Source organism: Euleptes europaea, chromosome 18, assembly GCF_029931775.1.
Source record: "Euleptes europaea isolate rEulEur1 chromosome 18, rEulEur1.hap1, whole genome shotgun sequence".
Taxonomy (NCBI): Eukaryota; Metazoa; Chordata; class Lepidosauria; order Squamata; family Sphaerodactylidae; genus Euleptes; species Euleptes europaea.
Window position 1 is genome coordinate 34,829,891 of NC_079329.1, and position 27,734 is coordinate 34,857,624.

The window sequence follows — 27,734 nt, forward strand, 5'->3', positions numbered from 1 at the left end:
TCTCAGCCAATCAGAGGTCACCTCTCCTGGCACACACCCACCTGGCCGGAAGGTGCTTAAAGACTACAGGGATGATCCTTGCAATCCAGAAGAACAGCAGGCTACTCTGGTGTTCAGGCTTCTTCTAGGGAGCTTTTTTTTTGGGTGGGGGGTTGTTGTTGTTTTTATTCTGCTTCTGACATCCTCCTTTTGGGATCCACCAACCATGCTTTTCTGGCACAGCCAACCTGACCATTACTGGCCAAGCCCAGGAGAAATGTATCCCTGCTCCAGCAGCAACCTAATCAGGTGAGAGGTCTTCTTTTATCTGCCTTACCTTTGCCACCAGTGGAGACTTGGGTGCTGGGAATATTCAGACAGAATTGTACAGGAAGGGATGCTTAGAAGGCTACAGGTGAGCCGTGGTACCCATTAGAACTCACGGCCTGAACTAGCAGGATCAGACCCAGCCCAGCACCCCAACAGCAGCCGGGCCGGCGCTCTTGAGAAACAGGACATGAAGTTTATGTCTCAGTAAAACAGTCCCTCCCCACAACAGACACCTTATGAGGTAGGTGAGGCTGAGAGAGCTCTAAGAGAGCTGTGACTAGCCCAAGGTCACCCAGCTGGCTTCATGTGTAGGAGTGGGGAAACCAAACTGGTTCACCAGATTAGACTCCACCACTCATGTGAAGGTGTGGGGAGTCAAACCCGGTTCTTCAGGTCAGAGTCCACCGCTCCAAACCACCGCTCTTGACCACTACACCACGCTGGCTTAAGTACTGAGAGGCCCTGCTCCCAGTGGTCTGTGAGGTTGCTGTGACGTTCATTTGGCTGAAAGAGAGTGGTTGTCCCAGGGCTGTCCAGTGGGCAGGAAAACGAAATAAGGAGGGCATTTTCACATGCAACAAGGAGAATGCCTCGCTGACTTATTAAAAGAGGCGACTTTGGGGATCGTGATTGTCCAGCATAGAAAAGTCACTTCCTGGAATCGGGTGGGGTGGGTGGGTGGGTGGGAGATGGCAGAGAGCCCGTTTGCTTGACTTTGAAGCTGGCAGCCTGCCCTTGCTGACTAACGCAGAGAGGTTATTAGCAGGTGGGCTCATAAACATTTTTGCAGGCGAGTCACGGTTGCTGATTGTGTCCACACAAAGAGGGGAAGAAAAAGAGCGGCTTTACAAGGGAACGTACACCCTCGCTGGCATAGACTTAACATTCAAAGTGCATCTTTTGGTGTCTCTGCATTCGTACATAGGAAGCACTTGGTGGCAAAAATCAGTGCACGATCCGCTTGTGGGCCGGCAGTCACAACTGCGCCAGCGTGCCAGCTCATGCTCAAAAAAGCTGGCTGCAGCATACCTGCACTCATGACACCATGCAGCAAAGCACGCCTGGATATATTTGCAAGTGCCTTTCTACAGATGGGTGGCATGCGCAGGGATGCTTTCCACGCAGGGATTTCCTAACTCATGAATGATCATAGTGTCAAAACGGCTTGCGTGGCTCTCCCCCGTGCGCACTCCACAAGCTGTCCACTGACGCACCCTGTCTGGGTCCCTGCAGGGAGCCTCTGCCTTTGCCGTTCCTGAAGCAGGAGGAAACCAACAGCATCTCGACGTCAGCTGAGCAGCACTGCCCTTCCTTCCAGTACGTGCTGTGCGCAGCCACGTCCCCAGCCGTCAAACAGCACGAGGAGACCCTCACCTACCTCAACCAAGGTAAGGCCTGGGGTCAGCGGAATGCGTCTCAACGATGGATCCAGCCTTGCCTAGATGCTGCCCACTAGTGATAAATATAAGGAATGTTCCCCTGACCACAGACAAGAGATGCCTTGAGGTGCACCGTGGCCAGGCAGATAAAAGTCTTATAAGAAAGTTGGGTTGACTCAGCCTTCCATACTTCCAAGGTCGGTAAAATGAGTACCCAGCTTGCTGGTGGTCCCCGGCCCCTGGAGTGTGCGGCTGTCCTCGACAAGGGCCAGGGCGTTTTCAGCCCTGGCCCCAGCCTGGTGGCACAGTCTTCCAAGTCACATCAGGGCCCTGCGGGATCTAAAGGAGTTCTGCAGGGCCTGCAAAACAGAACTGTTCCGCCATCCGCCCCCAACCAGATTGGGGGGTCCACTGTTCTCCAGGCCTGTTTAGTGTCTAGTGCACTGGTTCCCAACCAGGGGTCCATGGACCCCCAGGGGTCCGCGAGAACTAAATTAAGGTCCGCGAAACAAAGTTATAAACCCATAATAAATTAATATTTTCAATTAAAAGTTCTCTATTATAAAATATATATATTCAAATATAATTCTAAGTTTAATTTTTAACTAACAGTTATGATTAAAGTTTATTTTCAAATTCCCGGAATTTTTATTTTGAACCTTGGGGTCCCTGCACCGAACAAAAAAGTCCTAGTGGTCCCTGGTCAAAAAAAGGTTGGGAACCACTGGTCTAGTGGCTGCAAACGAAAGGGAAGGTCATCATATTCTATTGTTTTAATGTATAATGAAGAAGGATTTTAAAGTATGTTTTAACCTATGTTTTATCTTGTTGTGACCCGCTCTGAGCCCGGCTTGCTGGGAATGAGGGCGGGATAGAAATGTAATAAATAAATAAATAAATAAAATGAAGTGTAGATAACTGGGGAAGGCAATGGCAAGCCACCCCATAAACATTGTCTAGTAAATGTCGGGATGTGACGTCACCCCATGGGTCAGTAATGACCGGGTGCTTACACAGGGGACTACCTTTACTTTTAACAACTTTTTAGGTAATGTGTGCCGGCCTTTGCTGAGGGGTTTGGGGTTTTTTTATGGCTAAGCGTGTCAGTGGATCTTCTGTATATCAAGCACTGCCCACTGAGCCAAACAGGATTCTGGGCCATCAGCGCCTCGGGTTCGAATCCACAGGATTGTTTTTTTCCCCTTTAAGTGTCTCATATGTCACCAGCACAATAATGGGTCGCCGTCAATAGTGAGAAAGGCAGTGTTATAATAAATTAATAATGAGTAAATGAAATGTTAAAACCCAGCTTGTTTTCACATTTCCGAGTTTTGAAATGTCATCCCAAAATGTGCCATTTCAATTTCAGAATCAGCATCTGACATTTCCCTGGGTATTATTATTATTATTTTTTGGACTATACAAGAGGATGTTTCTTGAGCCGTTAAAAGGAATGAATGGACATAAAAGGTCTTACATGTTGTTGGAAGCTTGCTATGAGATACTGGCACTACTGGAAAAGATTCAGATGTCTAATGCTGACAATGAATATCAGGGCCATACATATTCACTAGGGATGCCAGCCTCCAGGTGGGACCTGGGGATCCCCCGGAATTACAGCTCATCTGCAAACTGCAGAGATCAGTTCCCCTGGAGGAAAGGGATGCTTTGGAGGGTGGACTCTGTGGCATTGAACCCCACTGAGGTCCCTGTCCTCCCCAGGCTCCATCCCCAAATCTCCAGGAGTTCCCAACCTGGCAACACTACCCCCCATCCTCCGCCGGTGGCCAGAGGGGACCTGGCAACCCTAGTATACACTGTATTTGGGGAGCCTGTATTCAGCCCCCTTGCTGAAGTTTTGGGTATAGTTCGTGCCTGCATGGGGGAAATTCTGGGGACTGCCTAAAACTCCACAATGAGAGATAGATGAGATATAAGTGTAATAATATTACTGTAATGATCATAAAGATATGTAGCAAGTAATATTCACCATGAAAAATCACTGAGGAAAATTTTGAAAATAACTTTTAAAGGGATATTCATTCCAGATATATAAGAATATTAAATTACTGTGATGCCTCAAATTTTGTAATATCACCACAGTTTTAATTTCAGAAAAGTCCAGGTAAACAGTTGGTCCTCTCTATTAACCTAATTTTATTTCTCAGTCTACTTTATTAATGAAAGAAGCTGGCTTGATTTGCCCTGTTCCAAATCAAGATAGGTTGATTTTAAAATTCATTTTTCCCTTCGTCAACCACCTGCCACAATCTTGTGAAGTTCTGCAACTGAAAGAATTCAAATTGCGGTAATTTCCATAACAGGCAAAATTGACATGGGACACAGAGACAGGAAAGCACTGCAAATGACCTGTGAAACAGAACAAGAAAGGAGGGAAGTGGACTGGTTTAAGGCTGCCATTCTATGCACATTCACGTCTGAGTCATTTCTAAGTAACAAATTCCAAAAGGGGACTTGTGTAAGGTCTGTTGTGTAAAAATTCAAAAAAGGAATCTTGTGGCACCAGAAAGACAACAGATTTATTATGGCATAAACTTCTGTGGGCTAGAGTCCACTTCATCTGATGCACGAAATGGACTCTTAGTAGATAGATATATGTATGGGCATGGACAACCATGGTAAAAGTGGGATCCAAATACAAAGAAAAGCAGTGTGATCCAGGGGCCGCCAAGCCTTTCTTTAATGAGAGCTACTTTTCATGAATGAAAAGTACCCCGAGTGTTTCCCCTGTCTAGAGCCTGCCAGGAAACACCCTGGCCCTATCAACTTTTTGGCGCTGATGGGGAGGGACAGTTGACCAGCCGACTTGATTGTGAGCAACTCTTGGGGAGCTTATAATCAGTTGGCAACCCCTGCTGTAGTTCATGACATTTCTATGTTGAACTCAAAACACACGTGAAGAATACCACGGTGACCATGTGAAAGAGCAGCAAGGGTGGATAATACAATCTTTTTGTTGCATAGAGACTGCATCATACATGTTTTGTATGTACTGTATATATTAGCAGAACAGTAGTTCATGTTTATGTATTCCATCATTGTTTTGCCATTTATGTCTAAGCACTCAATAATATTTTTGCTATTCTTGTAAACTTATTCTCCTGTGCTGTTTTCCTAACCTCCAGGTACTAGCTGGAGATCTCCTGTTATTACAACTGATCTCCAGCCGATAGAGATCAGTTCACCTGGAGAAAATGGCCACTTTGGCAATTGGGCTGTATGGCATTAAAACCCCTCCAAACCCCACCCTCCTCAGGCTCTGCTCCAAAAATCTCCTGCCGAAGGCAAAGAGGGACCTGGCAACCCTAGCCTTATGGCTCAACAAGCCAGCCGCACAGGGACCATGCAGCTCAGACACAGCTAGAGGTGCCCCTTAGGGGCCCCGGCTCACCCACAGCTTCCAGCTGGAGGCTGCTAAGGAGAAAGCATCTGCTGAGCAGATGCTTATCCGATCGTGATTCCCCTGCAGGGTGCAAGCCAGGGTTGCCAGCTCCCAACTGGGAGATTCCAGGAGATTTAGGGGCGGAGTAGCATTGCCAACCTCCAGGGATTACAACTGATCTCCAGGTGACAGAGATCTGTTCACCTAGAGAAAATGGCCACTTTGGAAGGTGGACTCTGTGACACTATACCCATTGATAGGCTTGCCAACCTCCAGGTAGTTAACAGAATGCAAAGAACGGTTCTTTGAAAAAAGCCCACATGAAAATTGCGCACAGAAAAACCCCACTGTCATTAATGCACACAAGAAAAAAGCCCACACGGGAAAATACTCATGCCAATAAAGGTGACTGAAACTGAACTACCCTGGCAGTAATGACAAGGGAAGGTGTGGGGCTTGGATGCGACTGGAGGTCGGGGCGGTGACCCGTGGGGGGGCATTCTGACTATACAGCGCCCTATATACAGCACCTCATATTTCCGCCACTATTGTGCTTGGAGCTATAACTCCTGAACCTGCCCCAAACTTCTCCGGCCTTAAGTATTTAAATGTGAGTATTTTTCCGTGCGGGCATTTTTCCTTGTGGGCTTCTTTCCTTGTGAGCATTTATGACAGTTTTTTTTTTCTGTGAGCAATTTTCATGTGGGCATTTTTCATGTGCATTTTTTTCTGGTTACCGCAAAGAACATGCTGTACATTAGGGCAAAAAAACACAGCAGTATTGACCAAAACAAGCTATCCAAAGGGACACGTGCAATAATCCATTGTAATGAATTGCATGCTCAAAACGGGTACAAAAACAATAGAAAATACAGTAGTATAAGTACAGTAGTATAAGTCAGGACACCAAACTAGTCCTTGCCAAAAGTCCCAAAGTGAGTTCATGTATAGCTCACAGAAGTGTAGGTTTCGTGAAACAGACATATGAGTCCAGTAATTCTTAGGAACGAGTGAAAACATGGTCCAGATATATTCATCTAAGTACATCGTGATCTGAGGAAGAATAGCGAAACAAGAATTATACCGGATTCTTGTAATTCTTTGATCATTCCTCAGCTTGATTTCTTGGCAATAGCATCATCTCAGCGGCTCTCCTACACGCAACTGGACTACTCATTGCTGGGCCATAAGTAATAAAATGGATTTCAATAGGGAGAAGTGTAAGGTACTTCACCTAGGCAGAAACAACATAAGGCACAGGTACAGGATGGGAGAGAGTTGGCTTGACAACAGTACATGTGAAAGAGATCTGGGAGTCTTAGTGGACCACAAACTGAACATGAGTCAACAATGTGATATGGCGGCTAAGAAGGCCAATGCAATTCTGGGCTGCATCAATAGGAGTATTGTGTCTAGATCAAGGGAAGTAATACTACCACTGTATTCTGCATTGGTCAGACCTCACTTGGAATACTGTGCCCAGTTTTGGGCTCCACAATATAAGAAGGATGTAGACAAGTTGGAGCGTGTCCAGAGGAGGGCGACCAGAATGGTCAAAGGTCTGGAATCCATGCCCTATGAGGGGAGACTTAGGGAGTTGGGTTTGTTTAGTTTGGAGAAGAGAAGGTTAAGGGGTGACATGTTAGCCATGTTTAAATATTTGAAGGGATGTCATGTTGATGAGGGAACTAGCTTGTTCTCTGTTGCTCCAGAGACTAGGACACGGAGTAATGGATTTAAACTAATAGAAAACCTAAACATTAGGAAGAACTTCCTGATGGTGAGGGCTGTTCGATGGTGGAATGCACTGCCTCAGAGGGTGGTGGAGTCCCCGTCTTTGGAGGTCTTTAAACAGAGGCTGGATGGCCATATGTTGGGAGTGCTTTGATTGTGGGATCCTGCATGGTGGGGGGAGGGTTGGGGTCACTGGGATGTGGGGGGGAGGTAGTTGTTAATTTCCTGCATTGTGCAGGGGGTTGGACTAGATGACCCTGGTGGTCCCTTCCGATTCTATGACTCAGAAAGCCCGCACTTCTGTGAGGTATACATGAACTCAGTTTGGGACTTTTAGTAAGGACTAGTTTGGTGTCCTGACATGTACTTATACTACTGTATTTTCTATTGTTTTTGTACCGGTTTTGTGCACACAATTCATTACAATTTATTATTGTTCGTGTCCCTTTGGATAGCCTGTTTTGGTCAATACGGCTGTGTTTTTTTGCTCAACCTCCACTATTACAGCTGACTGTCAAACTCAGGTGTCTGTCCTTAGCATCCCATAAGCAAACTCACTCAGGCAGGTGATCCTGAAGCAGTAATACTTTATTAGGAGCAAAAGGCAGATAAAAGAAGCTGACTGCTTAAACGCAGATGAGGCTAGTAATGGCGATGCATCGGTTGGTTACAAGTTTAAAAGCGTTACAGGCTACAAAGGTAGACACGGCTAGCATACTCGAGATAAGGATTCCCAGGACAGGAAGACTAAACATCCCCACAGCTGTGGGAAGCAAGGCGAGGGAGACTGTACACAGAGTTTACAGGCATGAGAATCAAGAACTTGGAGTGTAGCCACTGCTCATGTCAAGAGCCTGCTAGCAGCAAAGGCCTGACACTGACCTCCAGACGATAGAGATCAGTTCATCTGGAGAAAAATGGCCGCTTTGGCAATTGGACTCTATGGCATTGAAGTCCCTCCCCTCCTTAAACCCCGCCCTCCTCAGGCTCCACCCCGAAAACCTCCCATCCGTGGTGAAGAGGGACCTGGCAACCCAACCCATGAAAGTCTCTCTCCTCCCCAAAACCAGTTCTCCGCAAGGCTCCAGCCCCAAATCTCCAGGCATTTCTGAACCCAGAGCTGGCAACCCTAGGGTAGAGCCTGGGAGAACAACGTTGAGGGAGGGGAGGGGCTACAGCAGGGTATATAATGCCACACCCACCCTCCAGATCAACCATGTTCTCCAGGGGAGCTGATCGCTGTAGTCTGGAGATCAGTTGTAACTCCTGGAGATCTCTAGGCCCCACCTGGAGACTGGCAACCCTAATGCTAGCCTAATGGTTCTGGAAGGGTTGGCAGAGCTGGCCTGGTTTGACTCCGTTTGTTCCTGGCCACAGGTAGCCCCCCCCCCATCTGCCCCAACGAGAGCTCCCCACTGAAACTTTCCCAGTAAGTTAAATGGCCAGTTTGCCCCAACAGTAAAAGAGTAACCTGGGAGACGGCAATGTTCTTCTGCGCAGGTGTGCCTTCAGAATGCCACGTACGACTTGCCTCACTTTTCCTGCATCCAGCTGCACTAGCTCTTGATGCGATAAAACGAAACAGTTCAATTTCCTTCTTTCTTTCTTTTCCTTTTTTAAATTTTGCAGCTGCCCTTTTAGACCACCTAGCAGGGATTCAGAAGAAGCTATGTAAAGAATTCAAAGGACGTAATTGTCTCTTTTAAGGTGCTTGTTTGTACAATAGGTTTTGCAAGGCCCATTCATCACCAGTTGCGGCACTTGGCCTCTTGGCCCTCAATTTGCAAAGAATTTTCCTTCGACACCTCTCTCTCTCTGGAGGGCACCCACTTGAGCAACTGTTTATGCATCTGGCAAAGAAGGGTTTTCTGCCACAACTACCATGCAATCCTAGGCAGACTTACTCCAGTCTACACTTGTTGGTTTCAATGGGTTTAGACAGGAGTCAATCTGCATAGGATTGCTTTGTGAATTTCTTGCAGCGGGCTCTCTGTTGCTGCTGCCACAACAGGCTAACGCAGCTACTCGACCAAAGGACAGGATTGTTCTTTGAGTACTTATCTTTAGCTGGCTCGCTGGTTGTTTCTGGGCCAGTTAAAGGTGCCGGCTTGTAAAGAGTAGATATGTAATAGCTGTACCCTATTATAGTCTATGCAATAATGAAATCTAAGGGGTGTGCTGATAGCCTGATGGAGAGAGTGGACAGGGAGAAGCTTTTCTCCCCCTCTCATAATACCAGGACATGGGGTCATCTGTTGAAGCTGGAGGGTGTGAGATTCAAAACAGATAAAAGTAAGTATTTCTTCACACAATGCATAGTTAAATTGTGGAACTCCCTGCCCCAGGATGTGGTGATAGCTGCCAACTTGGAAGGCTTTAAGAGGGGAGTGGACATGTTCATGGAGGATAGGGCTATCCATGGCTGCTAGTCAAAATGGGCACTAGTCCTGGGCCCAGGAGGGGATGGCGATGCCTTGCTTGGGGTGGGGTTGCCAGGTCCCTCTTCACCAGCAGCGGGAGGTTTTTGGGGCGGAGCCTGAAGAGGGCAAGGTTTGGGGAGGAAAGGACTTCAATGCCATAGAGCCCAATTGCCAAAACTGTCTCCAGATGAACTGATCTCTATTGGCTGGAGATCAGTTGTAATAGCAGGAGATTTCCAGCTAGTACCTGGAGGTTGAAGGAAAAAATCAGCACGATGACTCTTGAATTTAAAGATATAATTCCTATATTATTGTATCACTAATATACGAATTCGAACTTAAACTATATACAATACATAAATCCAGGCATTTGATTCATGCCAAACAGTTTAAATCCCCACAAACAAAATATGAAAACCAAGGTCAGCAATGTTAATGTCTGTCCTGACTAAGCTAAATTGCAAACCATATTTCTCTGTTTCGTGTAGTTGTCTACAATATTGTATGTTGGTTTTTGCTACAGTGATAAAAGTGATAAACCGGAAGCATATTTGACAATCTGAATTTCAGTGCCACCGGGATTATGAATACTTTTGGCAAACGAAACGTGATTAGAATCGACCTCATGTACTTGCCTTTTAATCTAGCACACCGACAACTTGCTTTGGTTTCATTGAAAGGAGGGTCTTAGACCTCCAAAGGACAACGAGGCAAAACAGAGAAATTGTGGACTGGAGTATATCTCCCGCGTTCAATGTGTTTCTCAGGTTTTTTGTAACTCCCTGAATAGTAATCATACTTATGTATTAAAATTCATGTTATTTATGGTTTGCAATTTAGCTTAGTCAGGACAGACATTAACGTCGCTGACCTTGGTTTTCATATTTTGTTTGTGGGGATTTACACTGTTTGGCATGAACCAAATGCCTGGATTTATGGATTGTATATAGTTTAAATTCGAATTCGTATATTAGTGATACAATAATATAGGAATCATAGCTTTAAATTCAAGAGTCATCGTGCTGATTTTTTCCTTCCGTTTTCCTGTTTTCAGCACAGGTTCGTATTTTCTACTAGCATCTGCAGGTTGGCAACCCTAGCTGGGGGTGACAAAATACCTTGAACTGACCCAGATTAGGCGGATGAGGAAAAGCCCCCCCTCCCTATGCCTTTATGAATTCCAGCTGCCTGGTCCTTTGCTGAGGAAGTCAGATGCGCGTTGCAGCCCAGATTGCACGTTGCAGCGCAGGATGTGGCCCAGATTGCCTTTTCATAGATGCCACCTCAAAGCCTCAAAAAGGCTCTTTGAAGAGCACCCAGAATAGACTTACCTGCCCAGGTGCTCCCGCTTAATTCTTGATGACAGCCTAATTAGCTTCCCAGCAGCCAGGAAGAGGCAATTTGACTCATTTATAGAGCCGGGAGGGGGTACACTCTGCAAAATATTTAATTCGGAGGGAGGCAGCCTCTAACATTTCAAAGCAGCGGGTTGCTTCTTTTTTAAGTCTTCGACTGACACTTTCCCTAAGCGTTCCACAGACATCAGTAGGGTTGCCAGGTCCCTCTTCGACACCGGTGGGAGGTTTTTGGGGCGAAGCCTGAGGAGGGGTGGGGTGGGGAGAGGAGGGACTTCAATGCTGTAGAGTCCGCCTTCCAAAGCGGCCATTTCCTCCAGGTGAACTCCAGGCCGCTAGGAGATAACGTGGTGGGATTCAACCAGCATTTCTGCTGGTGAAAAAGGAAGAAGGGGAGGTCCACATTGGCCCCCAAAAAGACTATGCTGGGGATCAAAGGTCTGGGGATCAAAAGCCTCGTGGGGCGGGGTCTGCAGGAAGGAAAGGAATTAGTAGGGTTGCCAACCTCCAAGTAATAGCTGGAGATCTCCTGCTATTGATCTCCAGCCAATAGAGATCAGTTCCCCTGGAGAAAATAGCTGCTTTGGCAATTGGACACTATGACATTGCAGTCCCTCCTCTCCTCAAACCCCATCCTCCTCAGGCTCTGCCCCAAAAACGTCCCGCCGATGGTGAAGAGGGACCTGGCAACCCTAGGAATTAGACTAGATTGAAGAGCTGGATCCAATCCAGCCGCCTTACAAGTTTATTTATCCAATCCAGCCGCCTTACAAGTTTATGTACAGCCTGCCATGCTCTCTTTGGTCATCCTCCAGGGGCCTCTTGCAGGTGCCCAGCCCAAGGATGGCTTGGGTAGCTGTCGTCAAGGGAAGGGCCTTCTTAGTTGTGGCCTCTACCCAGTGGAATGCACTCTCTGATGACACCCGTGCCATGCCAACTTGTAGTTTCCACAGGGTAAGCAAGGCCAAATTGTACAGGTTGGCCTTCAGAGTGTCATCCCCATGTTTGGGTCATTTTGTTAATGGTGTGGTGCTAGCCACGTGTTTTAAGAGTTTAATGTTTTCACGTTAATATTTTATACTTGTTACCGGCTTTTATGTGTTTTTAAGTTGTAAGTCGCCGCGAGACCCTGAGGTTGAGTGGTGACTAAAAAATATATCTAATAAATAATTTAGATTTTTAAAGATTTTTTTAAAAAATAAATATTTCTATACTGCCTTATTTCCTTTGATTCAAGCAGTGGGACTAGGGTTGCCAGGTCCCTCTTTGCCACTGGCAGGAGGTTTTGGGGGCGGAGCCTAAGGAGGGCGGGGTTTGTGGAGGGACTTCAATGCCATAGAGTCCAATTGCCAATGCAGCCTTTTTCTCCAGGGGAACTGATTGGGTATGTTTAGCCTGAAGAGGAGAAGACTGGGAGGGGATATGATAACCATGTTCAAGTACTTGAAGGGCTGTCATATAGAGGAGGGTGCCGAGTTGTTTTCTGTTGCTCAAGAAGGTCGGACCAGAACCAACAGGTTGAAATTAAATCAAAACAGTTTCCGTCTAGACATTAGGAAGAATTTTCTTACAGTTAGAGCGGTTCCTCAGTGGAACAGGCTTTCTCGGGAGGTGGTAAGCTCTCCTTCCCTGGAGGTTTTTAAGAAGAGGTTAGATGGCCATCTGTCAGCAATGCTGATTCTGTGACCTTAGGCAGATGATGAGAGGGAGGGCATCTTGGCCATCTTCTGGTCACTAGCGGTGTGGAGGGGGGAGGTAGTTGTGAATTTCCTGCATTGTGCAGGGGGTTGGACTTGATGGCCCTGGTGGTCCCTTCCAACTCTATGATTCTATGATCTCTATCGGCTGGAGATCAGTTGTAATAACAGGATATCTCCAGCATGTACCTGGAGGTTGGCTACCCTCAGTGGGACTGTGGAACTATAAGCTGTAAAGACACAAGATATCATAGTCCATTAAGTCTATTATTATTATTATTATTAACAACAACAACAACAACAACAACAACAACAACGTATCCCGCCCTCCCCCAGCAAGGTGGGCTCAGGGCAGCTATCTTATATACTTGTATATAACATGTATACACACACACACGCTCACACACATAAAATTTAAAAATGCAATTAAAATCATAATGAAACTAATACAACAATAAATAAATAAATAAATAATAACAATAAAATGAGGCCCAGCTACAAAGCCACACTGCTCAGTCTGCTGAGACTGCCCACCCTCCTCCAAATGCCCCCTGACGCAGAACTGACTGGCATGCCTTCCTGAATGTAGCAAATGAAGCATTCAGCCCACTCTGGTAGGTCTAGGGAGGCCCGGGTTCGAATGCCCACTCTGCCATGGAAGCTTGCTAGGTGACCTTGGGCCAGTTGTACACCCTCAGCCTAATAACCTACCTCACAGGGTTGTTGGGAGAATAAAATGGAGGAGAGGAGAACAATGTACGCCACTTTGAGTTCCTTTTAAAGTGAAAGTCAGGGCATAAATTGAAGTCAATAAAATAATACTTTGAAAGCGGCTCAGAAACAAGTAATCAGTGAGATCATCGCTGAGGTGGGATTTGAATTGGGGCCTGCACAGCTCAGCCTCTGCCAGGAAATCAGACTTCATGCTTGTGAATATACACACCCACCTTCAGTGGATAAGAACACGGCAGAAGATTTTGGATTTTTGTCCAAATGTTACTCAGCATTCCTGGGCATCTTCTTTTTCCCCAGGGCAGTCTTATGAGATCCGGATGCTCTGTAACCCCAAGATGGGAGAATTGGCAGAAGGTCGCAAGATGCTGAAGGTGAGGGATGAAGAGGAAAGCTTTTGGCACTTAAAAACAAAAATTTAGAGGCTTATGGTGCCTTATCACATGCCTAATCAACCCCTGGAACTCATTGCCACTGTAAGGAGCAACAGCCCCAAGTAGGAATAGGGTTTTGAAAAAGGGTTTCAGGCTGATTCTCCTGTCACTGATTTGCTGTTAAAGAATTTCAGCTTCTGTTTTCCTCAGCCAAGCTTTCCTGATTCATGAGCGCTCTTGGATGTAGTCATTTCGGATTTGATAAACTAAAATGGAATTGTGTTTCACCTGTGTGGGAAGAATGCTCCTTTTCTCTTCTCCCCCCCCCCCCCAGAGCGTGGCCAGGGTGGTATTTCACGACCGGCGACTACAATATACAGAGCACCAGCAGCTAGAAGGGTGGAGGTGGAACCGGCCAGGTGACCGCATCCTAGACATTGGTAAGCGAGCATTCCCTTGGTTTAAAAGGAAGACTTGCGAACGTGGGGCCCTAGACTCTTGTTTCCGAGTTGATCGGTCCTTTTATGTGGTTTCTTCTCAAATCTTTAATCCATAACTGGGAATGCTGAAGGGGGGAAATACATTGTGTGTCAACTTGCATTTTCACAAGGGAATTCCACTTAGGAGAACTTGCTTAAAAAATCCAATGGAATGGGAATGTGAAAATCAGAGTCCAGATGTTCATGCAATAGGCATAGTGCCCACTTCCTGGACTGGCCTAAAACATTTTCTGCCCGACAGTGTGTGATATGGGAGTAATATACCTAACTGTCTACATCTAGGCCAAGCTATCAAGGGGCATGACCTCATTCGTAGGGTTGCCAGCGTCCAGGTCTGAATGTGAAAGACCTCCTCCAGAGACCTTGGAGACCCACTGCCAGTCAAAGTGGACAATACTAACCATGACAAAATTCAGTAGTTTTGTTTAGGCTGTGGCTCAGTGGCAGCCAGGTTCAGTTCCCGGCATCTCCAGTTAGAAGGATCAGGTAGAAGGTGATGTGTGGGTCTAGGATCCGGGAAACCCAGGTTCAAATCCTCACTTTGCCATGGAAACTTGCTGGGTGGCCTTGGGCCAGTCGTACACTCTCGTCCTCGACCCTGGCTAGTATTTGGATGGGAGACCTCCATGGAATACCAGGGTCGTGATATATGGGCAGGCAATGGCAGTTCTCCAGGGAGCCAGCGTGGTGTAGTGGTTAAGAGCGGTGGTTTGGAGCGGTGGACTCTGATCTGGAGAACCGGGTTTGATTCCCCTCTCCTCCATGTGAGAGGCGAGGCTAATCTGCTGAACTGGATTTGTTTCCCCACTCCTACACACGAAGCCACCTGGGTGACCTTGGGCTAGTCACAGCTCTCGCAGCCCCACCTACCTCACAGGGTGTCTGTTGTGGAAAGGGGAAAGGAAGGTGACTGTAAGCCGGTTTGACTCTGCCTTAAGTGGTAGAGAAAGTTGGCATATAAAAACCAACTCTTTTTCTTCTTTACCTCTGAAGGTCTCTTACCTTGAAAATCCTATGGGGTCACCATAAGTCAGCTGTGACTTGATGGCATGATGATGATGATAACAATAACAATAATAATAAATTGTTATAGTTGGAAATGGGAACTAAAGATTTAAGTCAAGGCCTGGTGGAAAAAGTGGGCTGGGGGTTGCAGGAAAAGAGAGCAGTGCCCAGTTCTGAGTGTCCCCTTCTCCCCTAACTGATACCATAGAAACAATCACTTGGGTTGGGGAAGGTTGTCCTAGAGTCCTGACATAACCTTCTTCATTTTATGGCCTACCACAGATATCCCAATGTCCGTAGGCATCCTCGAACCCCATATCCACCCTACATTGCTCAACACCGTGGAATTCTTGTGGGACCCGACTAAGAGGACATCTGTCTTTGTCCAGGTGAGTGTGCAGGATGGAGAGACCACCAGGCAAGGCTTTGGAGCTTCACCTCCATTGAGGGTTGCAAGGCCATCCCTCTTCATCAGCGGAAGTTTTTTGGGGGTGGTGGGTGGTGGTTTTGAGCGGTAAAGGGCCCCTTCGCGATGCAGCACTTCCGGGACTAAACCCAAACATGACGTAAGCCCGTCATGCATGGCTGCGGCTCCAAGCAGGCAGCTGGATTGGCAGACAATCGCCTGCGGGTTCCCCCAACCTGGCAACTCTACCTCCATCCCCCCTTAGGGTTGCCAGGGCCCTCTTCACCACCGGTGGGAGGTTTTTGGGGTGGAGCCTGAGGAGGGCGGGGTTTGGGGAGGGGAGGGACATCAATGCCATAGAGCCCAATTGCCAAAGCAGCCATTTTCTCCAGGTGAACTGATCTCTGTCGGCTGGAGATCAGTTGTAATAGCAGGAGATCTCCAGCCACCACCTGGAGGTTGGCAACCCTATCCCCCCTTGAGCACGATTTGGCTCCCTCTACATGATCTGGCGCTAGAGGCTTTCCCCAAGCGATAGAATAAGGCAGTGTCAGAGCCGAGTGGCTTACAGTCTAAAATAAACTAGAATCAAAAAGCACTGAAAAGAAAAGGAATGTGAATATACAAAAAGAAAGCAAGATGGTCTCTAAGCAAAGTCGGGAGTCCAGTGGCAAGTGGAAGGCTAACACAGTTTATTCCAGCAGAAACTTTTGAGGCCTGGAGCCCATTTCGTCATATGGATGTATCTGACACAGTATGCTGGAATAAAATGTGTTCATCTTTTTTTTTAATTGAATTTTTAATAAAGAATACAAAACAAAAAACAAAAAAACAAAAAATAATAATAATATATGCATATAATACAAATAATGAAATAAAAAACAAAATAATACAAACATAACCAAAGAGAAAAGAAAAAAAAGTACAACACAGTATTAAGACCTAAACTAGTACATTAATGGTTGCTATCTATTCTTTAAAAAGAAAACCAGTGGTCTATAATGCATCATAACCTACCACCCACCAAAGTGCCCTTCACCATTGGACTTCCGGCGAAGTGTTGTGACAGTAAATAAAAACAGCCTGTTATTCTACTTCTTAATTAAACATCACATTAAACTATAATTCGTTAAATATAGCTTTAAAATCCGTTTTTGCCAGTTTATCCCAATATGCGGCGGCAAAATGTGTTCATCTTTAAGGTACTGCTGGACCTCAGGTGAATTTTTCACCTTGTCACTTCTGGGCAGGTTTCAGGCCCAGCATCTCAGGTTTTTGGGTTTGGTTTTACTTTTTGGCCTTAGTCATGGATGGCAGAGGAGTACCTTGATAGTGCTTTGATTTCTCCCCCTCTGTGTATCAGTTCACAAGGGGAGAGACTCTCACCACCCCCCCACACACACACTCTATCTATGAGTAGCAATAATTCCTGTGAGAGCCAGTGTGGTGTTGTGGTTAAGAGCTGCGGACTAATCTGGAGAACCAGGTTCGATTCCCCACTCCTCCACACGAAGCCTGCTAGATGACCTTGGGCCAGTCACAGTTCTCTTAGAACTCACGCAGAGCCCACGCAGAGTCAGTCAACGGCAAACCACCTTTGAACGTCTCTTGCCTTGAAAGCCCTTCGGGATTGTTATAAATCAGCTGTGCCTCAATATCACTTTCCACCCCCACAGTAATTCCTAGCATTTACCAACCACATTTCACAGACCTTTTCAGTGATCCCTCCAACAGTCTTGCAAAGTAGGTCAGCAAAATGACCCCCATCCTAGAATTATAGAGTTGGAAGGGACCACCAGGGTCATCTAGTCCAACCCCCTGCACAATGCAGGAAATTCCAAACTACCTCCCCCCCCCCCGCCCGTACCGCCAGTGACCCCATACTCCATGCCCAGAAGATGGCCAAGGTGCCCTCCTCTCATGATCTGGGACAACAGAATCCTGTAGACTGAAAGAAAATAGCTTGCCCAGTGAGTGAGTGGCAGAGGTGAGGTTTGAACCAACGACCCCGTGGCTCACAGACTGTCTGTCACTCACTCTTTTTCCTGCAATAATAGGTCCACTGCATCAGCACTGAATTCACACTGCGCAAAGGTGGCGGGGAGAAAGGGGTGCCCTTCCGCATACAGGTGGACACCTTCCGGCCCAACGAGAAGGATGAACACGTGGAACACTTACACTCAGCCAGCTGCCTGGTGAAAGTCTTTAAGGTAAAGGTACCTTACTTGGCGGAGCAGGGAATCGAACCTGGTCCTCGGGTTCAGGATTTGTCATGTGAGAACCCTGATGCAGCTCATCTCTCATCCATCATGGTTGCTCCAGGCTGAAAGTGGGAGCAAACAAAAGCCATTACTGCACAGAGACTTGCTTGGTCGTAAGTTAAACCAGTGAATCGCTTAGGAGCAATTGATCCTTTAGGAGCCCCGTGGTGCAGAATGGCAAGCTGCAGTACTGCAGTCCAAGCTCTGCTCACGACCTGAGTTCGATCCCAACAGAAGTTGGTTTCAGGTAGCCGGCTCAAGGTTGACTCAGCCTCCATCCTTCCGAGGTCGGTAAAATGAGTATCCAGTTTGCTGGGGGTAAAGGGAAGATGACTGGGGAAGGCACTAGCAAACCATCCTGTAAACACAGTCTGCCTAGTAAATGTCAGGATGTTACATCACCCCATTGGTCAGTAATTACCTGGTGCTTGCACAGGTAATTACTTAACCTTTGGGGAGGGGCTGTGGCTCAGTGATAGATCATCTGCTTGGCATGCAGAGGGTCCCAGGTTCAATCCCCAGCATCTCCAGTTAAAGGAACCAGGCAAGTAGGTGATGTGAAAAACCTTTGCCTGAGACCCTGGAAAGCCGCTGCCGGTCTGAGTAGACAATACTGACGTTGATGGACCAAGGGTCTGGTTCAGTAGAAGGCAGCTTCCTGTGTTCACGATCCCACAGCACTCTGAAGCGAAGAGGGCATGGATGGGGCATTTCTCTTGGATGGGAAACAATGTAAAAGGAGGTTCTAAATATAAACACGGCCCTCACCTGGATGGCCCAGGCTAGCCTGATCTTGTCAGATCTTGGAAGCTAAGCAGGGTTGGCCCTGGTTGGTACTCAGATGTGAGGCCCCCAAGAAATACCAGGGTTGTGAAGTGGAGGCAGGCCATGGGAAACTCCCCCCCCCCCCATAAGTCTCTTGCCTTGAAAACTCTACTGGGTCGCCATAAGACTACTGCAATGTTACATACACAAATGTAACATTTTCATTCAGAAATCTGATCCAACACACCACCACCATCTTTTTACTATGAATTCGCTTGGGGACAATTTTTCTCATAGAACTCCCCCCCCCCCCACTCAAATATTCAACTCTCAACACAGGACCATTGAATTGGGCGGTATGAGGGCTTTTTTGGGTGATTCTGCTCCCTGGTAGTAAATACTAGCACCTTTGGGGGGAGCTCTCCCAAGTTCTGAGTGGGGAATTGATGCAATCTTATATGTCAGTATTGCCCGCACTTTTTCTTACTCAAAAAAGAGTGGGTGGTATATTTTCTTTGACAGAGTTTGATCACTTGCTCCGCTTTCCTTCTCATGCTTGCAGGCCTCTCAGCAGGATCAGTGCCCTTGCTGGAAGTCTTTTGCTAACAGGAGCATAGGCATAGCATCAATAGTGCATTATTCACCAAATAACGTACAGTGCATTAATACACTACCAAATTTGCAGCGTGCACATCACTGATCCGGGCCAATCACTCCCATCCAGTTTTGCCCCTGGAAATCAAGGCATGCCTGCCACGTTACTTTCGTCTTTTTGCCCCTATGCTCATTCTAGGGTTGCCAGGTCCCTCTTCACCACCGGCAGGGAAATTTTTTTGGGTGGAGCCTGAGGAGGGCAGGGTTTGGGAAGGGGAGGGACTTCAATGCCATATAGTCCAATTGCCAAGGTGGCCATTTTCTCCAGGTGAACTGATCTCTGTTGGCTGCAGATCAGTTGGAATAACAAGAGATCTCCAGCTAGTACCTGGAGGTTGGCAACCCTAGCTCATTCCCACACTGCTTCAAGACCCTGCTCTGAGCCTCAAAGCTTTCTCTTACTGGTGGCAGCCATGTTCGTAGGTGTGGACATCAACATATCCCCCTAAGGAAGGGTTGACAAACACCAGGTATTGGCTGGAGATCTCCTGGGATGACAACCAATCTCCAGGTGACATAGGTTAGTTCACCTGGAGAAAATGGCCACTTTGGAGGTGGATTCTATGGCAATATAGCCCTTCCCAAACCCCACCTTCCTTTTAGGCTCCACCCCACAAATCCCCAAATATTTCCCTACCTGGAGCTGGCAACCCTACAGAACTACATGTTCCATGTGCCTCAGCCCCAAGGCAGAGGAAAAGCTTTCTGGTTGCACCATCATCTTAAGCAGACATGCTATGGCCCACGGGGAAAAGGCCAGGAGTGCTATTTCTGAGCATCACTGTTGTTGCCAAATGACCTGTGTAAACGGCAGGTGCCTGATGGCCCCCAGGGTGGGAAACTGGCAGCTGCTCCACACATTTGCTCTTTCTACATAAGGCATGACCCGTAGGGTACCACAGACCGCCCCAGACGTCACCAACACCAACTTCCATCTCCCCAGCTAGAACACACCCTGCTTTTCCAAGCGGTCTGTTCAGACATTCACCCTGTTGGTTTTCAAAGGCAGAGACACACAGTAAACCCGTCTGAAGGCCTGAGCTGGCTCAGCCCGGGAGAACCTCTTCCAGGGTGCTGCTGAGATCGCTGCCTTTTTATGGCGCTCTGTTGAAACGAGAGCCGCTCACAGCTGTTCTCTGCTTTCTTTCCCCGCTGCAGGGGGGCTTTCTTCGCCCACCTCTTGGTGGCTCAGGGCCAAATTGCAAGAGATGCTAAGGACTATGATTGGAACTCCAGATGTATAATTTGGGGGAAGGCAGTTATGGAGGGGGGGGGGAATCAGGGCTGAGGGGGTTGACACTCCAGAATTGCTATTTTGCCTGACTTTTCCTGCTACCAGGACTCTGGGGGAGCCATTTGTTATTGGAAAAGGCTGTCACGGGAAGTTAACCCCCTTTCCCCAAATCAGCACTCCCAAAAATGTCAGTCACAGAGCTCCAGTGCTGTGTGTAGTTTAAGCTGTAGCATATCTAACCGCGTGCCCCCCCGCCCCCCCACTCACCCATGTGCATCTGTCAGCCAAAAGGAGCTGACCGGAAACAGAAAACAGACCGGGAGAAGATCGAAAAGCAGTCCCTCCAAGAGCGTGAGAAATACCAGCCTTCCTACGAGAGCACAGTGCTGACAGAGGTGAGAAGCGCCACTATGTCCAGTCTCAGTCGGGCTGCCAGGTCATCCCCCCGGCCACCAGTGGGGGATTGGGGGGTTAGGGTGGCCAGATCCAGGTTGAGGAACTCCTGGAGATGTGGGGATGGAGCCTGGGGAGGATGGGGACCTCAGTGGGGTACAATGCCATGGAGTCCAAAGCATCCATTTCCTCCAGGGGAACTAGGATTGCCAAGTTCTCCCTGGTGGGGTCTGGGGGACTGAGTTGTCAGCTCCAGGCTGGGAAACTCCTGGAGATTTGGGGATGGAGCCTGGGGAGGGCAGGGACCTCAGTGGGTACAACGCCCTAGAGTCCACTCTCCAAAGCATCCATTTTCTCCAGGGGAACTGATCTTTGCAGTCTGGAGCTGTAATTCCAGGGGATCCCCGGGTCCCACCTGGAGGTTGGCATCCTTAGTGGGCCTGTGAGATGCAGTGTCCAGGTTCTACTATTTCTCTCCCTGGATCTACCCCCTCTTCCCCTCAACCTTCGCTTTAGTGCCCCCCATGGCCAGAAGCTTCCAGCAACCTCCACAGTCCTCCAGCCACACCTGGCCTCATCTCTCCGCACCCCTTCAAGTTCCAGACCCCTGAAAGGTAAGCCTCTGGTGACACACGCAAGTCTTCGCACGTTCGATCCTCGGGCAGTCGGTCAGCATAAGTCATGTTGCTTGTTCTCCTTGGCAGGGTCTGTTCCTCGCCCAGCTACGCCTTGGACAGCTCATCAGAAAGTATGGCAGAGGTAAGACCACTGCACTTCTAGGCTTGGTTGACCAGCACAGAAAGACAAGTGTGGTTAGAAAAAGGCCTCCCGAGTCTTTCCTGCAGATCCCCATGACTTACTGCACCATGAAAATGAACCTAAGGAAGATGTTGGGCTGGTTCCCTTTGGATCTCTTTGGACCACCCAAAAAGCAGTGGTGGGCATCATTGCACCTGCATAGACAAAAGCCATGTGGGACCAAATGGAGATTAAAGGGTTAAAATCCCTCTTCCTGCCCTGCACAGTTCTGAGGCACATTGAGGCTACATGAACATGCAGTTTGCACTTGACAGATGGACCTGAGAAGTGTGATCCCCTTCTCATCAGTTTGAGCCCAAGTGTGCACTTTAAGTGCTGACCCAGAGTCTTGGCTGATGGGTCCCCAGGAGGCAGGAACTCTGCACACCATCGTCCTAGCATAGGGAACGGCAGCCAATGACTGAGGTGGACCTAACCTTGAAGCAAAGTCATAGATAAGGTTGCCAACCTCCAGGTACTATCTGGAGATCTCCAGCTATTACAACTGCTCTCCAGCCAATAGAGATCAGTTCACCTGGAGAAAATGGCCACTGTGGCAATTGAACTCTATAGCATTGAAGTCCCTCCCCTACCCAAACCCCACCCTCAGGCTCCTCCCCAAAAATCTCCCGCTGGTGGCAAACCCTAGTCATAGAATCATAGAGTTGGAAGGGAATCACAGAGTTGGAAGGGACCACCAGGATCATCTAGTCCAACCCCCTGCACAATACAGGAAATTCATAACTACCTCCCCCCACATACCCAGTGACCCCTACTCCATGGCCCCAAAGATTGCAACAAAAACCCTCCAGGATCCCTGGCCAATCTAGCCTGGAGGAAAATTCCTTCCTGACCCCAAAGTGGTGGTCGGCATTACCCTGGACATGTAAGAAAGGGCCAGGAGAGCCAAACAATGATGTGACTGCTTTAAACGGCAGGTACAGGGATGTGTCACAGGCCACCAAGATTACATTAATTCATGCCATCGTATTCCCTATTACTATGTATGGGTGTGGAAGCTGGACATTGAAGAAAGCTGATAGGAAGAAAGTAAATTCCTTTGAAATGTGGTGTTGGAGGAGAGCGTTACGGATACCGTGGACTGCCAAAAAGAAGAAATCAGTGGGTTATAGATCAAATCAAGCCTGAACTGACCCTAGAAGCTAAAATGACTAAACTGAGGCTATCGTATTTTGGTCACATTATGAGAAAACAAGAGTCACTAGAAAAGACAGTCATGCTAGGAAAAGTTGAGGGCATCAGGAAAAGAGGAAGACCCAACAAGAGATGGATTGACTCAATCAAGGAAGCCGCGACCCTCAGTTTGCAAGATCTGAGCAAGGCTGTCAAAGATAGGACATTTTGGAGGCCATTGATTCATAGGGTTGCCATGAGTCGGAAGTGACTTGATGGCACTTAACACACACACACATGGGGGTACATGAATGCGGGATAGACAACCAGCATTGCGTTGTGGTTCAAACAAAATCTGGGAGACTCCGGTTCAAATCTCCACTCTGAAATGGAAGCTTGCTGGGTCACCTTGGATCAGGTCTTACCTACCCTACAGGGTTGTTGTGAGGACGAGGGAGTCCTACATATGCTGCTCTGAGCTCCTTGGAAGAAGGGCGGGCGGGATTAAAATGTACTAGATAGATTTTATTTCAGGGATCTTAATCCGCAAGAATGTTTGCTACCCAAAATAGTACTCCGCTCCAGTCTTCCCTTCTCATCAAATACAATGTCAGAGTGCCCCCTGGTGGCAAAGCATAGTTTTGGTACACACACACATATACACACGTTGCCTTAAATCAGTGGTTCCCAACCTTTTTTTGACCAGGGACCACTAGGACTTTTTTGTTCGGTGCAGGGACCCCAAGGTTCAAAATAAAAATTCTGAGAATTTGAAAATAAACTTTAATCATAACTGTTAGTTAAACATTAAACTTAGAATAATATTTGAATATATATTTTATAATAGAGAACTTTTAATTGAAAATATTAATTTATTATGGGTTTATAACTTTGTTTCGCGGACCTTGATTTAGTTCTCGCGGACCCCTGGGGGTCCACGGACCCCTGGTTGGGAACCAGTGCCCTAAATGCTGAAAGAGCACCCAAATACTCAGAGGTGACCAGTATCTGGGAGTGGCTTCTGTAGAACAGCCTCTTAATTAAACTACCAATGGAAAGAGTATTGCTAGTGTTGCCAGCCTCCAGGTGGTGCCTGGAGATCTGGGATTGCAACTGATCTCCAGGCCACAGAGATCATTTCACCGGGAGAAAACGGCCGCTTTGGCAATTGGACTCCATGGCATTACACCCCACTGAAGGCCCTCCCCAAACCCCACCCTCCTCAGGCTCCACTCCCCAAATCTCCAGTTATTTCCCAGCCCACAGCTAGCAACCTAGATGTTGCCCATCGAAACAGCCACCTACAGGAAAACCCAGGATTTGTAGCTCCCGCTGCCAGGCTGCTCTGCCTTCCAAACATGCCACTCCTGGCCCCGGAGGACTTTGGAGTCTGAAATGCAGTGCACACAAAAGACCTCTGAAACTCATCTCGAATTGGCAGGCTATGTCTTTTAAACCACTTTCAAAAAGCTTTCCAGAAGCAACAGTTTGTGCCGTCAAGTCACAACTGACTTACGGCAACCCCAGCAAGGGGTTTTCAAGGCAAGAGACTTTCAGAGGTGGTTTGCCATGTCCTTCCTCTACAGAGCCTTCCTTGGTAGTCTCCCATCCAAGTACTAACTAGGGCTGACCCTACTTAGCTTCTGAAATCTGACAAGGGTCATTTATGCATGGGTACTTTCACTCACATTTGCCCCCGATCTGTCTCGGTTGTTCCTTGGATTTATGCATGAGTTTTCCATCCATTAGCGATGACCTCACTGCCAGCCCTCACAAACCCCGGGACTTCCTGTTCCTCTATTAACCCAATTCTTATCTCTCCCCTGAGATCAGTCTAGGTAAAATCCCCATGCATAAAATGCGGGACATGCAAGCTTGGTTTCTTTCACATCAATTACAAAGCAGTGTTTAAAGAGGCGGGGATTCAAATGCTTCCTGCGAGCTCTTTCTGAGCAGAAGAAAAGATTTTTGAAACCGAGGCATGGATTTCTCCCCGCCCCCCTTTCAGATCGCTCCATTTTTTGTTCTTAATTTGCTTTTCTATGCAGCAATTGGGTCTGGGGGGGATTTTCTCTCACAGTAAGCTTTACAAAGTTAGCCAGTTACAAAGCAGCATTTAAAGGGGCGGGAACTTGATTTGAGCTTAGAGACTGCTGGTGCATAGATTCCCAACAGGAAAGTGTGGGTCCAGTGAGCAATGAACCTCAGGTAAAACTCCCATGCATAAACGACCGAGATCAGGCTAGCCTGGGGCTATCCAGGTTAGGGCATCCACAATATATAGATCCACATATATCTGAGATCAAGGAGGAAGCACCCTCCAGGTCAGAAGAATGGGCTCCTAGTCTGATTTAGAAGCCAAAAGCTAAGAGAGTGCCCTGTGATTGCCACAAAATCATTAGGTGCCTGTAGGCGAGCCGTTGTGTTCTAGTATCAGCCCCCTAACTCTTTGCAATATGGGGGAAATCACTGATCTACCTGGCAGGGCTGTTGTGTTGTGTTGGTGTGATAATTGTGAGGTACTCCCGAAGCTCTGCACAGATGCGAAGGATGATTATTAGTAGGCCTCTTGGTTTCCACTTCAACTTTGCTAGTTGCCCCCCGATTTGGAGAGAGCCTGTTGCGTTTTTGCACCTTGCACTTTGACAGTTTCCCCAAATAACCATCCAAGCCCCAGCTTCAATCCCAGACTGCTGTCAGATCGATCTGTGCTCTTGGTCTCCACCTCTTGTACTATAGGGAATATGTTTTCAATGCCAGGGCTATGGTTGCCAACTGTGGTGAGGGAAATTCCTGCAAATTTAGAGGCAGTGCCTGGAGAGGGTGGAGGGAGCTCGGCAGAGATGTGATGGCATAGAGTCCGCCCTCTGAAGCTGCCCTTCCCTCCAGGATCTGATCTCTGCAGTCTGGGGATCAGCTGTAATTCTGGGAGAACTCCAGGCCTCACCAGGTGGAGGTTGGCAACCCTGGTCAGAGTTCAGGTCTGGAAAATCAAAAGTCATTCTAAATACCAGAGTCTCAGCACATTCTAAGAGCATGTGCATGTGCCACAGTGGGCAAATGTAGCCCAAATGCATATGTCAGGTGCTGACTGGGGTGACTTCTCAGCCAGGCTTGATTTCCAGAGTCATGATGTTATAACTAGGGTTGCCAGCTCCAGGTTGGGAAAATACCTGGAGATTTTTGGGATGGAGCTTCAGCAGGGTGCAGTTTGGAGGGACTTCAGTGCCATAGAGTCCAATTGCCAAAGCTACCATTTTCTCCAGGGAAACTGATCTCTATCAGCTGGAGATCAGTTGTAATAGTGGGAGCTCTCCAGCTACCACCTGGAGGTTGGGAACCCTAGTTGTAACGGAGGCAAGTGACTCCATTTGTCTGTTCCTTTCAGGCCCTGAGCCCAAGTGCCTCCATCTTGGAAACGCAACAGTGGCTGCACAAGAACAGGTTCTCCAGTTACTTCCGGGTTTTCGCCAGCTACACTGGTGAGGCTTCTCCTTAGGGTTGCCAGCTCCAGGTTGGGAAATACCTGGAGATTTCTGGGGCTGAGCCTGAGGAGGGCGGGGTTTGGGTAGGGGCTTCAATGCCACAGAGTCCAATTGCCAAAGTGGCCATTTTCTGCAGGTAGGGTTGCCAGGTCCCTCTTTGCCACCAGCGGGAGGTTTTTGGGGCGGAGCCTGAGGAGGGTGGGGTTTGGGGAGGGGTTTCAATGCCATAGAGTCCATTTGCCAAAGCGCTCATTTTCTCCAGGTGAACTGTATCTCTATCGGCTGGAGATCAGTTGTAATAGCAGAAGATCTCCAGCTAATACCTGGAGGTTACAACCAAGTTGACACTGAAACAAGCTCTTATACAAATGTAAGAAATTCTATATTATACCACAACAAATCTAAGCATCATACAAGCTTACAAAAGTACAAATACTCACTACAAAATACAAAATACAATTTTCCAAAATCCAATATGGTACACAACCAACACATGCAAAATTGCTATATCCACAAAGGTATGTACTTGACAATATTTTATTGTTGATTGACAATATTTTATTGTTGATTATAGGGTTTGAGAAGGAACTGAGGAAAGAACTGAAACGATAGTATTCCTTTTCTACCAGACACCTGTGGAAGAAAAATTATAAAAAAATAATTTTATGTAAAATACAGATGATACATACGTGTTACACTTGAAGAAAAAGTACATACCTTTGTGGATATAGGAATATTGCATGTGTTGGTTGTATACCATATTGGATTTTGGAAAATTGGATTTTGTATTTTGTAGCGTGTATTTGTACTTTTGTAAGCTTGTATGATGTTTAGATTTGTTGTGGTATAATATAGAATTTCTTACATTTGTATAAAGCTTGTTTCTGTGTCAACTTGGTTGTAACTATTATATACACAGAAGTGTCTATTGCTGCTAAATACCTGGAGGTTGGCAACCCTATCTCCAGGTGATCTCTATCGCCTTGAGATCAGTTGTAATAAAGGAGATCTCCTGCCACCACCTGGAGGTTGGCAACCTGACTTCTCTTCCATAGAAGGGCTGTTGGTGACTGATTTATTTACAGAGAATCTAAGGGTTGAGCTTAAAATTAAAAATTCTTATAAAGTAATATATTTATTAGGTGTACACAATAAAATAGATTAAAACACTGGGCCTGGAATACAGCCTACATGTAAAACCAACGAGTATAAACAGTTACAAAAATAATCAACACCGTTGATGATATGCAAAATATAAATGACCGTTAGACTGTACACATTTTGGCCTCTTGGGCCTTCCTCAGTGGTCAAATTATATAAACATTAAAGGGTGGGGGGTCAGAGCCCCGTGGCACAGAGTGGTAATGCTGCAGTACTGCAGTCCAAGCTCTGCTCACGACCTGAGTTCTATCCCAACGGAAGTCGGTTTCAGGTAGCCGGCTCAAGGTTGACTCAGCCTTCCATCCTTCCGAGGTTGGTAGGAAACGTCTGGATGTGACGTCACCCCATGGGTCAGGAATGACCTGGTGCTTGCACTGGGGACCTCTACCTTTTTACCTAAAAGGGGCGGGGAGAGAAGAGCCAAATTAATATGACAAATATAATTACTATAGCCCAATTTTTAACAAAAATTGTAAGAATTTTTTTTTTTAAAGAAAACATACATACCTTATAACCTGTGTGGCTAGATGTAAAT

The 27,734-nt window shown here is 47.1% G+C and overlaps 1 protein-coding gene across 1 annotated transcript in view; it reads left to right on the forward strand.

Annotated features, from left to right (window-relative positions):
* The first annotated feature begins 205 nt into the window (after window positions 1-205).
* Window positions 206-27,734, forward strand: part of LOC130490885 (transcription factor CP2-like protein 1) — a 55,622-nt gene continuing 28,093 nt past the window's right edge. Inside the window, exons 1-10 of the mRNA XM_056864688.1 lie at window positions 206-288; window positions 1,543-1,697; window positions 13,330-13,403; window positions 13,738-13,843; window positions 15,191-15,297; window positions 17,372-17,524; window positions 20,513-20,623; window positions 21,138-21,235; window positions 21,326-21,380; window positions 25,942-26,035. Coding sequence (XP_056720666.1) covers window positions 206-288; window positions 1,543-1,697; window positions 13,330-13,403; window positions 13,738-13,843; window positions 15,191-15,297; window positions 17,372-17,524; window positions 20,513-20,623; window positions 21,138-21,235; window positions 21,326-21,380; window positions 25,942-26,035 — 1,036 coding nt within the window. The remainder of the gene's footprint in view (window positions 289-1,542; window positions 1,698-13,329; window positions 13,404-13,737; window positions 13,844-15,190; window positions 15,298-17,371; window positions 17,525-20,512; window positions 20,624-21,137; window positions 21,236-21,325; window positions 21,381-25,941; window positions 26,036-27,734) is intronic.